The sequence below is a fragment of the Equus asinus genome, chromosome 22 (assembly GCF_041296235.1).
Source record: "Equus asinus isolate D_3611 breed Donkey chromosome 22, EquAss-T2T_v2, whole genome shotgun sequence".
NCBI lineage: Eukaryota > Metazoa > Chordata > Mammalia > Perissodactyla > Equidae > Equus > Equus asinus.
In genome coordinates, this window is record NC_091811.1 from 55818973 (window position 1) to 55832345 (window position 13373).

At 41.8% G+C, this 13373-nt stretch overlaps 1 protein-coding gene across 1 annotated transcript in view; it reads right to left on the reverse strand.

Annotated features, from left to right (window-relative positions):
- TESPA1 (thymocyte expressed, positive selection associated 1) overlaps positions 1–12655 on the reverse strand; it is a 34973-nt gene extending 22318 nt beyond the window's left edge. The window contains exons 1-3 of the mRNA XM_014834303.3: positions 12119–12655; positions 2526–2733; positions 1541–1583 (exon numbers count right to left, since the gene is read on the reverse strand). Coding sequence (XP_014689789.2) covers positions 1541–1583; positions 2526–2688 — 206 coding nt within the window. The 5' untranslated portion in view covers positions 2689–2733; positions 12119–12655. The remainder of the gene's footprint in view (positions 1–1540; positions 1584–2525; positions 2734–12118) is intronic.
- Between the last annotated feature and the right edge of the window lie 718 nt (positions 12656–13373).

Genomic DNA, 13373 nt, shown 5'->3' on the forward strand with positions numbered 1-13373 from the left:
AGCATAAAGCCCCTCCTTTATAAACTTCACCACTCACATAACTACTATAGAGAATAAAACACTCATACATATATCATATCATTTAAATCTCACAAGAAACTTTTGAAACTTGAGTATTCTAGTTCTTCACTTTGTAGGTGAGGAGTCTGCCATAGAAAGAATTTCAGTTGTTTGCTTACACTGGGTTACACAGAGAGCACAACAATCAGGCTCAGATCTTGGAGCCTTTTCACTCACCAGACTACCTCCCCATTTTGGTTCAGGGTTTATCTTTGTAGAATATAGCGGGGAAAGATGATTTCTGGAGTTTACAGTATTGTGTTTCTGTGAATTTATTCTTTTCAGCCAGTATATTTGAAGTCAAGGGGCATATTTTAAACTATTTGGCACTCCTCTAGGACATTTAGACAATCAGACAGTTAGCAAATGCACAGTCCATACTTGTTGATGTGAATCGATGCGACCCACGAGTAGCTAATGAAGTAAAGACATTAACTGAGCCCACTGGTTCTCCTGTACGTACCAGGTGAAGCATTTTAAATCCTAGGACTCTTCTCACACAAACCTGCAAACATTCCTCTTACCGCCATCCGTTTACTTCCTTACACTTTGGTTACCTTAATTGACTTTAAAGTCAATGAATTGTGAACCAGATTAGGACATAAGGATGATATGTTTTGTAAACAACAAAAATACAAACTAAATCCTTCCTGGCATTACTTTCCAGGGCAGAGTTGAAATAAACAACCTTGTATTATTCAGTGCTATTTATTTCCTACCAAATAAGCAAGGACGGGTGTATTTATATATTAATTAGATTAAAGGCTATATATAGCTTGAAACATTCCTGGAGGGGAAACAAGAAGGAGGTAAGAGTTATAAATTCTGAGAATTCATTATTACACAAATGATCAGACTTAAATAGGTCACAGAATCTTTCTCTCTGCGTCTGGGTAGACTGAGCCTAAAATGGTACAGGCTGATGGGGTGTGAGGTCTTATAGTTTAAAGTGTTTGTGAGGGAAGAGATACTACATTTTGCCTTGAAGTACCTGCTCCAATTCTTCATGCTTTGAATGGCTGGGGTAAGCCCTTAGCCCTTCTTCCTGGGTTCTGCAGTAGAAACGGGCAACATAGTGATGAATTACTCTGATCATAAGAACATTAGGTTTCTAACTCTTCCTTTGTTACATAATGTAAGACTGCAGTCTGAAGGGAAAGGTGACGGAGGAGGGATGTGGGACCCAGCCCAGCCGTTCCCCTGAGCTGCAGGCTTCCATCATTCTTGGCTTTAGATGAGATCCACCCTATACTTCCAGACCTTCCCCCTAACTTGGTCTCAGGCCGGAGTTGCAGTTGATTCACAGTTCCCATCCCCAAAGTCACCCAAACCCTTACGAGCCCATCCCCACTGCAACCTCCCTTCTGATACTGAGATCCAATTCGAACCCATTTCCTTGTCTCTGAGTTCCCAGGAGTCAGTGCCTGTTGTACACCCAACCACCAACCACATCCAATCCCATTGCCTCTCAAGCACTCACCCACAGTCCTGCAGCCAGTCCTCAATCTTGCTGACTGGATTCCCTAGAAAAGGCAGACATCAGCACACTGAGAACTGAAGGAAATCAGACTCCGCCTGCAAGTCACCCCATTCCGTCAGTTTGTCCTTATGGAAGCCACGTCATGAATCCTTTTTTCCTCCATAAAACTTTTCTTTAAGATATAGAGGAAAATAACCATGTATAAAAATAGAGGATATTTCTTCTCTCTCTGACTCCCTGCCCCCTTCCTCCCAGGACCTGGAAAATGCCCAGGATGTCAGGCCCGTTGCTTTCTTTTCCCCAAGGTTTGGGAACAAGGGTAAATCTTTCTACTCAAAAAATAAAAAAAAAAAAGAAGAAGAAGAAGGAAGAAACAAAAAGAAAAAAGGCACAATATTGTGTGTGCTTTTTGTTTTCTATGAAATAAGCAAGAATTGGTTTATTAATATAAAATTAGTTTTTTTAACCCTTGTGTCTATAGTCTCATCTGAGTCTCAGAGAAGCTCTGAGAGGCTTGTAGAAAAGTGACTACTATTATTTCAGGTATTTCTTCTTCAATTACACAAATATGCCTTAGAGAGGTGAGTGACTTGCCAAAGGTTACACAGCTTGTTAGTGACCAAGTTGTGGCCAGGGTCCAGGCATCCAGATTGAGTGTAACCTTGTTACACAGACAAAATAGAAACACCCCAAAGCACTCACAGAGAACCCTGGCCTTGGTCCTTACAGACAGCTTCTCAGGATGATGCAAAAATTTCCTCTTTCTTTTTCCTAATCTTACGCCTGTCTGTTTCTCACATAATTCATGTCTTGCATTACTTTACTCTTCTTCGTTTAAACTCATTTAAACCAGTCAAAATGAGCCTCCTTGAAGGCCTAGTCTAACCAAGGGACCCACTGCCCACCCTGCAGACCTGTGCCTGCTGCCACCCGTTCCTCACCACAGACAACGTGGAAGTCTGTTTAATGCCTAACTACCTCTTACCTTCCTGGAAAACATCATCCAGGCTGGAAGGCTCAGGATCTGGGACATCCTGCAGGGCAGCTGCAGCCTCCTCTTCCAGGATCTGGGTCTGCCAGTGACGGCTCTGACGGAGCCAGGCCCGCCGTTTCTCCCAGGATGTGGGGCTCAGCACAGAGCCCTCCATGGCCCTGGTTCAGACTTCAGGGCCTCCTGCCACACTGATGCTGTCCTGAGTGTTGAAATACAGTGATACTCTCTCATCCTGTGTTCAGAAACCACCACGCCCAGGGTAGCCCCCCTCTGCAAAAAGGAGCATGACTCTTCTGCCCAATCAGGAGAAGGGAGGAGATGTCTAGCCTTTCTTCCATCTTCCAGAAAAAGGAATGCTCTGAAAAATCTAAACACCAGGGCATGTCTTTCAAATCAGTAAGTCTGGAAACTTCAAACATCATATGATTTAAGGGACATTGAGACAGCTCTTCTGACTTAAAGAATTTTCACTTCTCATGATAGCCAAAACGCTGTATTTGAAAACATTTCTCTTTATTCCTGAAAGATTTTGTCTTTCAGAATCTTCCATTGAAATTAAAATACCTTTAAATTCGCAATTTATAAAATTTACTTTATGTGATCCTTATAAAGACATATGAAGAAGTCTCAGATCTCAAAGGTTAAACAGATTTTTTAAGGTCCCACAACCAGGACATCACTCCAGCTACAGTCATTCTGGGTTTGTTTTGTTTTGTTTCCTCTTTTAGAAATTAAGAGTCCACATCAGACTTCTCTTGGAAAAAAAAAAAATCCCACATTAAAAACAAGGAGACATCGCCTTAAGCCATTAGCAGCCACCACCTTCAGAATCATCATTCTCTGATTTGTCAACTTGGGTTTCTCCATAGCCATGAGTTAATTCCCCTGTTCATCAATGCATTTATATTGCATTTACCACTGCCTAATCCACACCCACGTATTTTTTCAAAAGATACATTCAGATGAGAGAAAAAAGAGGGGAAGAATAATCAGAGGTGTAGGACTAGGTAAATAAACGCTTATCAAGGCTTTTTAGACTCTTAAATTTTTCCTGGAGGCAGAGTCATCCTCTTTTTATCACCTCACAACAGCTCTGGCCGAAGGACAAGTTACCCCTGCTACCCGTCTTTGTGATTTCCCTATGTCACAAGCTTAATTCAATCATTTAATTTCCCCTAAAAGGCACAGGAAGTAAACAGAGAGCCAAGTTGCCGGGGTTAACAAACTCTCCTAGTGCCAACTGCTGTCTCTCCTTGGAGAAAAAGATGTCTTAGGCTGGACCTGAAGTGAAAGAATTTAGATCAGACAGCAGTAATTATGTATTGTTTTTCTTTGGATATGTTCTGTCTGTAGCAAGTAGAGGCATCCAAAACGAGTTTATTGCCCTAGGAATACACTTTATGTTCAGGATGTTCTTTTCAAAAATAGCTATTTTAGTACCTAAATTGTTGAATGCCTGACTAATGACTTTGTTTTTAAGCGTTTGAAGAACAGAAGTCACAGGAAACTGGCACTCTTCTTACTTTTTTTCCTTTTATTTTCTCTTCCTCCAACAGTCAAAAGCATAGCTATGAAGATGAAGCTGTTTATGGCAGCTCCAGGGGACAGAGGGATAAGACAGTGAAGAGCAATGGTCCCACTTCTACTCGTTCACTGTAGAGGGTGTGAGTGTGGCCGGTGGGGACGAGACGGGAGGACAGAGCCTAAGTTAATGAATGCACACTAGCCTCAAATCTTTTTAAGCTCTATTTGGACAACCTATTGAATAGGTAGGTATCAGCACAGAGAAGAAAATGTCAAAGGCTGATTTGCCTGTTGTCTTTAATTCCCGAGCAAATGGAACTCACTTAAATCACAAGGACTCTTCAACTCACAAGAAGTTTTTGATGATTAGGGGAATTTAAAAGGAAGGCAGAAAGGCAGGAGGGCAGGAAGGAAGGAAGGAAGGGAGGAAGGAAGGAAGGAAAGGTTATCTGACTCCCACACTTTACTCTGCCACCTGCTAATGACATAACCTTGGAAAATTCAATCATTTTCTCTGGTCTCAGTTTCTTAATGAGAACATTATAGTCCTAAAAATTGATGCTTTAAGTCCTACAAGCTTCCGGATGTGCCAGTGTACAGCTGAACCCCCAGCGCACCTAGCACAGTGCCTGAATCTCACTAATAGAGATGGTAGATGGAGGTCTCTACTTGGGTTTCAACATCCTCTGTGATATGAATCTAGTCTACATTCCTCCAACATCTTTGAAAATATATCCCACTGCTATAGGTTAATTTCCTCTCTGTACCCTGAAAATGCTTCTCTCCTTTTTAACCCTAGGCTTTTCTCATATTCCTTCCCCCTCCCTCTTCCTATCCCTCAGCCTTTGGCATACTCTACCTGCAAAGCCCAGCTCTCAACCCACTTTCTCCATGAAGCCAGGCCTGGCTTCTACAGCCTACAATAGTCACTGCCACTGAGTTCCTTCTCTGCTTGATTTTCTTCTTCGTTGTTCTTATCATTAACATATTTTATCTTTTATTTGTCAATCTAATTTATTATTTACTCTCCTGATTGGAATATAAACTCCATGAGGATGGAGATTTTTGTCTGAGTTGTTCACTGCTGTGTCCTTAACACCTAAAACAGAACCAAACACATTGTAGTTGCTTAATAAATTCTTATTCTCTAAATGAAAGCTTAGTAGTTGACTATTCCCCATAGGAACCCAGGGCCTTACAGAATCATCACAGACACATGTAGGGAGATCAGCTTCAAAACCATAGCAATAAGCTTATAACTATGTGTTTACTAAGCATGTAAAAATGTTTTGGGTTGGAAGTTGGAGAAAAGAGATGAATTTGAGGGTTATCCTATGACTTGTTTCTACTCTGAGTTCCTATAATTGTGAACAGAAGTTGTATTTTCTTAACTATTCCTATTTGCTGTTCTGTCCGATACACAAAAGTTTTCCTTAATGCAAATATCTAAAGGAAAATGCCTATGGAAACAGAATCCTCAATGCTTGAAAGTTCAAAAGAAAGGCTTACCAATAAATGTTTATTATAGTTGTCACAACAAATAGGCTAGACAAGTTAAGGGTTCTACTGCCCACTGAGAATGACAGCCATTTTCTGAGCGATTTGGGTGAGAATGGAACAATTTCTTCACTTGAAAAAGCAACAATGGTCTCCATGATGGTCTGAAATAAAACGTGCAAGATATATCTAAGCTAATCTCAACTGTGGCAAACTGGACGTGGGACTAGGGAATTGAATAAGTTAATTTTCCCAAATCTCTGTCACACTGGGCTATAGCGACCTGTTCACGGGGCATTATGTGGGAACACCATAAGCACAGCAATATTATGAGGCAGGGAGAAATAGAATTGTCTGGTTATTGGCAGGAGGGGGAAGCTGTGCTGCTGGGAGATAAGAAACTGGGTATTCTTTGTGGAAATCTGGAGGAAGTGGCAAATGACTATCACAGAAGAACATCAGCAATGAGAGTGTTAGAAAGAGTTGAAGGAGGGGTGCACGCTACTGTCAAGATGGCATCTTTGAAGGCCTTGGGGCCCCTTGTAATACAGAGAAGGGCATGGAGATATTTCCTCCAAACAAATCGTTCAAAAGCTTATGTGTACAATGGAGTTTGGTGCAGTACAAACAGCAATGACGAAGAATCAGGCGACTTGAGATTTCTTCCAACTTTGTCCAATGAATTGACTTCTGGCAAGTCAATTAGGGTTTCTATTTGGGCATCAGTGTCATCCTCTAGAAAATGAATTGGTAGGACTCAACGTTGTAAAAGTTTGCCTCCAATACCAATGTTTATAAATTTATTCTAGTTGAGTTTGAAATATTTGCAGGAATTATACCTGTAAAAAATGCGTTTATGTAGGTTTCCCCATAAGAAATAGGAAATGGTCCAGTGGCTTCAGGAATGACTTCCTATTTAGCAAATTCCCTTTCAAATTAACACTGACATATGTGGTTTCCAGACTTCCTGCTTTCACTCACCCAGGGAAGTTGTGAGCCTGAATGAGGGAGGCTGAGAAGGACCCAAAGGAGAGTGATTCCGTCAGGCATTGCTTGCTGACCCCTAGTGCTTCTTGAACTTTTCTCCCTCTTTGCTTTAGCTTACACAATTTCATCCACCTTTCTCTCTACCCGAACAAATTCTATCTACACTTTTAAGGCCTACTCAAGTCATTACCTTTCTCTTACCCACCTCTAGCCACTAGCACACATCCCTGTATCATATTCAATAAGAGATAAGTGGCTACCTTTCTCAATGTTATCCACTACTTCTTGTAACGTGTTCCCTAAATCCCATCTCAGGACAAGCACAGTACCTTCCAATAGAAGGGGCTCAGCAAATGCTGCACCTGCAGATGAGCAAGAACCACATTGATGCTGAGAAGTTATCTTCACCTAGTATATGTCATAGGACAGGTGTTCCTGACTTTCCACGTGGTCTCAAATCCTAACATATATATTTTGTACACCTTGCAGTGAAGAAGAAAAGCCTTGGGACACAGTCATGCGAATCCTTTGTTGATATAACCAAGGGGTCACACAAGTCTGACTGAATTTACAAGCCTTAAACTGTCAAATTCTTTTGTCTCTGAAAAAATATTTTACAGAGTTTTCCATTCTAAGTTCTTGTTCCTTCTGGAATATGACTACTATCTTTCTTGATGCTAGCTTGTACTGTAATATTGTATTTAATCTATCTTCTAAGAGGATGGAAGCCTGAAGCCTGCTGAAATATTTTCTCTGATGTTCCTACTAACCACTCCCCTCCCCTAAAAAGCAACAAAAAACCCACACTGGTTCTACTGCTCCTTGCTGAATCACCTCAAGCCTGATTTTTCCCCCCTGCTATCATTTCCATCACTTTGCCCTTTCCTCTTTCCTACATTTCTCTACAAGTTCATTCCCCAAATATTTCTCCACAATCTGTCAAGTGTCTGGAATCTACTACAACTAAGTAGGAGAGAATTTGCTTTGTTCTGGGGACGTTATAATTAAAAGCAGAAATTGTAGCAGACAAGATTGAAATTGACAAGAGAAATCACCTCTAATGGTTTAAGATTAGGGAATTATTTAAGAGCTTTGAAATGAACATCTTAAAGCAAAAGTCATTAGTAGCAGTAACTTCAGTAGCGGAGAAAACCTCTGTGGGTATGTTATTATTACTATGCTGAGAACATCACATGCTTCCCGTTTCTGTCTTCCGTGTGGTCAGAGATTCGCTATACGTTAACATGCGCAAGTCAAAGCAATAGGTGCTCATAACAGCTGACATGTACAGACTACCTATGTTTACCCATAAAACCTTCTCACAAACCACTTCACTTAATCCTAAAATCACCTGTGACCTGATTATTGTTATCTGAGCTCGGAGAGAGATGTGACCTGTCCAAGGTCATGTCTTTAGGATCTTACTGCTGAGATTTAAACTTGGGTTAGTCTGACTCTAGTTGCGTAGTCTTTCCACTAACAATAGAATAAGAAGATAACCTAAGATCACCATCCAACTGTCAGCAGTAAATGTAATTTGGAATAAAGGAAAGGAGAAACTATCTCAGTAAATTCTCCATTCCACATTTTTTAAACTCTCCATTTTATAGTCATAGAAGAGGCCTCTATACTAAACCAAAAGTAATTTAGACTTGGCTTTGTGACAATCTCAGTGAAGGAAGTGTTGCTTTGTTTGGTTATTATCATCGCTTTCCTTCTTGACTCCACTCAGATGGTTACAAAGCAGTTTTGCCTTCCTCAGGCTAAAAGAGTAAGTTAGTGGTAAGGGCCCAACCAGGTTCCAGTTGAGAGGAGACAGTCTGCTGGAATTTCACGTTACTTTCAGATTGCTGTGGCATTCTGAACATTCACCATTGTTGACAGAGCAGCACAGACCAACCAGAGTTGACACCAGTCACAGCCATGTGGCTGGGTCCTACAAGTGCATGGTTGGTGTGGCACTGTTTTTGTTGTCAGTCTGGGGAATCTTGTGGGAAAGGCTTGGATAGCTGGGTTGTCGTGAGCACTCAGAGAGCTTGGAGCAATGGATATTTATCATAATTTGGTAATTTTACCATAATTAGGTGTGGACATATTTTAATATTTTAACAACCAGTGTGGGCCTACCAATTTGTACCTGTCAAATATCAGCTCCGCTTACAGATATCTCACTATGGAGATATTTTTAAGGGGCCCAGTAAGGATGGTCAACACTTGAGAAGAAAAACTGTAGAAAGAGCCTGGGCCTTGGAATTGAGAAAGCCTTGTTTGGAATCCAGTTCTTTCTACTTACTGTAAGTGTGTCCTTGGTAAAGTTACTTATCCCCTTTAGCCCTAGGTTTCTTCACGTGTAGGGCAGATAACATATCAAACTTGTTGGGTTATTGGGGGTTAAAATCAGATAATGTATATTAAGTCCTTGATATATAAAGGAGGTGCTTAATAAATGACAGCTATTATTATTATTAATCTTCCCTCAGTCTAAACCATTCACTAAAGTTGGAACATTTTTAGGAATAAGGGAAGAAGGAAGAAAAGGAGCGAGCAGGTGTGTGTGTAAAATCCGGATGATGAAGGAAGGATGTTGCTGTTAAGCAGAGATGAAAAATAAGCAATAAATAGGTCCTTCGCTCTGGCCTAATGCCCAAAGGGATCAGAGAGATACCTAATCCTGGTCACTCATTTTGCAGTTGAGGAAACTGAAAGGGAGAGAGACAGATAGAAGCTTATGTGAAGTCACATAGAACGTTATGGTTATAAACGAGACTCAGACTCACAGGTCCCGAGCCCAGGTGTGTGCTTTCTTCCTCATATCACAGCCTTCCTTCCCAACCCTTGGTTTCCAAGATTCAGCCCCACATTTTTCCTTAGCTCTCTAGGCCTCTTCCCAGGGACATATATTAGACAGACCTCTCCTCGTTTCTGTCCGTATTGCACTACACCCCAAGCAGTGCCTGTGAATTGGGACTGAGAGTGAGAACAAGCGTGGGAGGAGAGAAAAAGGAAATGGAGTTTCCATGATGGGGCCCATAAGACCTTCTGCATCTTATCCGCAGTCACAGCCGAGACACACATCACCACTGTTGCCAAGGGCTATGGGGAATCCCAGGACAGCCAACAGTCTCTGTTTATAGAGGACAAACTCCACTTCAAACCAGGTTGACTGGCCCCCATTCTACATACCCCAACCTGCAACATGCGCTCACATTCCTTCATAGGTAGGAAATATCTTCCTAATTTCTAACCCTCTTCCATGTTATTGCAGTTTGGAAGCACATCAGAACAAAAATTATCCTGAGTATACCGTTTGAGCATTACGAGACTTCTATGGTCTAAGGGAGCAGTTCCATCTGTTGGAGGGAAAAAGGAGGCTGTTATCTGATAAATAATACTAAGAAAAATGTCAATTCATCAATATAACACTTTTTCCCTCCCTTTTCACCCCCTCTCTCCCACAAACAAGTTTAGCTGAACAAATACTGAAAGAAGACCATCTAAGACCCCTTTTTTTCTCCTTCCCTCTATTCCTTACTTCCACCTCCACAATGTGGATGAGTTTTATGGAAGGCTTGTAAACTGCTACAGGAAACATTCAAGCCGGACATTGGGAAAACAGTAATCCTGTGCTCTCAGTGTTGGGAGACACTAGTTTTTTTCATGTGGTTGGCCAAAAAAAACACCAAAAATAAGGAACATCAGCTGGTTCGGACTGGTTTACAGATAGTTCAGTCTAGAGACAGGGCAGAAGATAAGCAGATTTCGCCATCATCCAGTTAGTTCCGTGAATTCATATCTTCAGTTCTTCATCCTATTTCCTTGGTAATGAAGCTCTTTCCCTCATGTACTCATTTGCATTCGTCCTCCTTTTCTTTCACAATAGCTACACTCTCTCTTCTTCTCCTCAAAATCTGTTTTTAAGCTTTCCTGCATCTGGCCTGGGTGTGGGAAGAGCGCAGAGCAGAGTGGGTACTGGAATGCCCACTTCTGTCTTGTCCTTTAGGTGGAAACAGAGCAGTTGGCAGTTATCAAGTGGAAATAAATGTCTGCTCCTTCTCCCTTACTGTAGCCCAGAGTGAACTTTGAGAGTCATGATGTGAGCTGGGACCACACTTCCTTTCCGTTCTCTATTAGAACACAAATCATAAACCTTGAATTGAAAATGACTGTCTTGGGTCTCTATGGCCACCACGTAATGCTTAATCACACGATTCCACCTAACTTTCAGAAGACCAAAGGAGTCATGAGAAAGTGCTCTTAGTATGGTTGTAAAGAATTTCTAAACCCCTGGGGTGTCCATGAATAAGAAATCATTTCTTAGGTCTCTTTCTGTCCCCCCTGCTATTTCTCCAGCTTGTTATCCCTGATAATATTCCCAGTAGAGATAATAGTAAACCTGGCTTATCCTCTTCCTAATAATGCTTCATGTTATAGAAGAACCACACCAGATCTTTAGTTCTAATCGCTCAAGACCAATAACTGTTAAGTCTGAAGCTTGGACATACAAGTTGAAAACCTCTAAACTCCAACCTCCTATCCTCAGCACTGCCATATACTGTCTACAATGTCCCCTTGTCTCTCTACTCAGCACCATTTATGGTAGACAGTCACCAGTACTTCCCTGGGCATCTCTTCCAAACCCTTGTGTCTTATCCAATCACTTCTGTGGGGGCTCTTTTATCTTTTCCTTGTTCTGCACCGGGGACCCACTACTTCTCCACACACTGGTGAGTTCAATAGCAAGCAGGGTCACGGGAAAACCCCAGTGCAGAGGATCTTTCCACTCCTCTACCCTTCCAGAAACTCATGTAGATGGTGACATGCTCAGCCTCACTACCACTAAGACAAGGGATGTTGGAGAAGCAAAGACCACCACGCCTCAGGATTATGTCATTAAGTAGTCAACATATCCATCTATCCATCTCTGAGATGTACAGACTGAAAACCAACCCTGACAGGTGGTTATCTATCCTGAGCCTTCCAGTTAGTTTGGCCTGGCGTTGTCCAGCTGTGTAAATTCTCCCTGATATCTAATCCAAATATATCTTGCTGTCGCTTAACTCCTCATCAAATTTCTTCTACACCTTCTGAAGGAAACAGTCATATGCACAAAAAGCAAAATTGATTTAAGCTGGGTATTCCCAACAGTCAAAGTTATGGAGGCTAGAACGGGCCCTGCAAAGAAGCTAAGAAACTTTTCTCCTGGAGAACCTTTCAAAGTTAGAATCAGATAGAAATTTCAGCAAAAATGAGTACAGCAAGACACGGAGAGGAACTTCTCAAATGAGAAAGGTGAAAAATTCCTAAGAATTAATTCAAGCCATCAAAGAAACCCATGTTTTATGATCCTACAAAGAGTACCCCTCTGGTAATGGGAAGGAAAAGAAAGTAGAAGGACTTCCTTGTTCCGAAAGGCACAACAATGAATTTTTTAAGGTGGAATTCAGAGACGTGGGAGATTTCCTCCCAACTCTTCCCTTTTCCTCGCAGCCTGATCCGTCTCTGACCTGTTTCCTCCTATCTGCCAGCACCAACCTAAATCAGTATAGTCTGTAAATGGAGGTGGAAATGGTACTTACCTGTCTGCCGGTAGAGAGCTGAGTTTGAGGCAAAGCGGTTACCAAAGCTGGACCAAGCCCTTCCCAGGGAGCGGGATTGAGGTGGGGACAGGGAGAAAGTATCATATTGCATACTGCACCTTTCTCTCTGTCCTCATTAAACTGCTGTTGCCAGCTTGAAAGGGGAAGCGGAAATGAGAAAACACACACACACACACACACAGACACGCACGCACACATATGCGCAGTCCCCGCCTCCTACCCCAGCCACATCCTTTGCTTTAGCTCAGGAGACTGACTGAAGAACAAAGTATCTGAAGTCACCGAGCTCAGCACTAGGGAGCACTTCCTGTCTGAGTGCTGCCTTGGCCTTTCCAAAACAATGGGAGGCCTTTTCCTCTTAGGGAAAGGTGCAGCCCATCTCACGATGTGTGGATAGGAAAGTCTTCCTCCCATAGAACAGAATCCCACTGCTGCAAATAAAGCTTTCAGTCCCTAGGAGGGAAGGTGTCTAAGGATGGGAAAGCTCTCTCCCAAAAATTATCTCACACTGATCTCAGAGAGCGTGCTTACAGCTTTGGCACACCCTTGAGAGGGCTCTAAGCCAAAACGAGTCTGTTTCCGTAACTCTTTCACACTCTGGTAAATTCCCCAGAAGCTTGTTTTCAAATCCTGCATAGTATCGTAAGCAACTTTCTTTCTGTGTTGATTTCTTAGACCTTTGTTTTTAAGTTCAAACCACTACGAGGTTTTCCTCTTTTTTTAAAAAAATAAATGATGGCTCTCCCAAGGAATTTTTAAAGTTGGACTTTTAAAAATCTGTCACACACTGGAGATGTCTTCAATTTACTGGCTTTCAGTTCCAAGGAGCCTAAACTCTACAGGTTTTCCCCAGTCCTCACTCAGCCCTGAGTAGCATCCAGCACTGCTGACCATCCCTCTCCTTGCTTCTCCAGTATCTCCTAATACTTCCTCTTTGTTTGATGTGGCACCTTTCCAGCTGTCTCCCATCCCTCTTCCCTGATCCTATGGTTTCCTTCCCTGCATCACTTATTTACAAATATTTATCTCAATATTTATTGTACAAGGCACACCTCTAATGTGCTAACCATGACTGATTTTCACATGTTCATTTTCTCCCCCTAATTTTTGGCTATAAATACAGTTGGATTTCTTTTTACCATGTTCCCGAATTCCATTTCTAATTGCCAATAGGATAACTTCATTAGACGTCAACAGTATAGCTATACTATGGTGGAAAGAAGCCTAAGGAAAA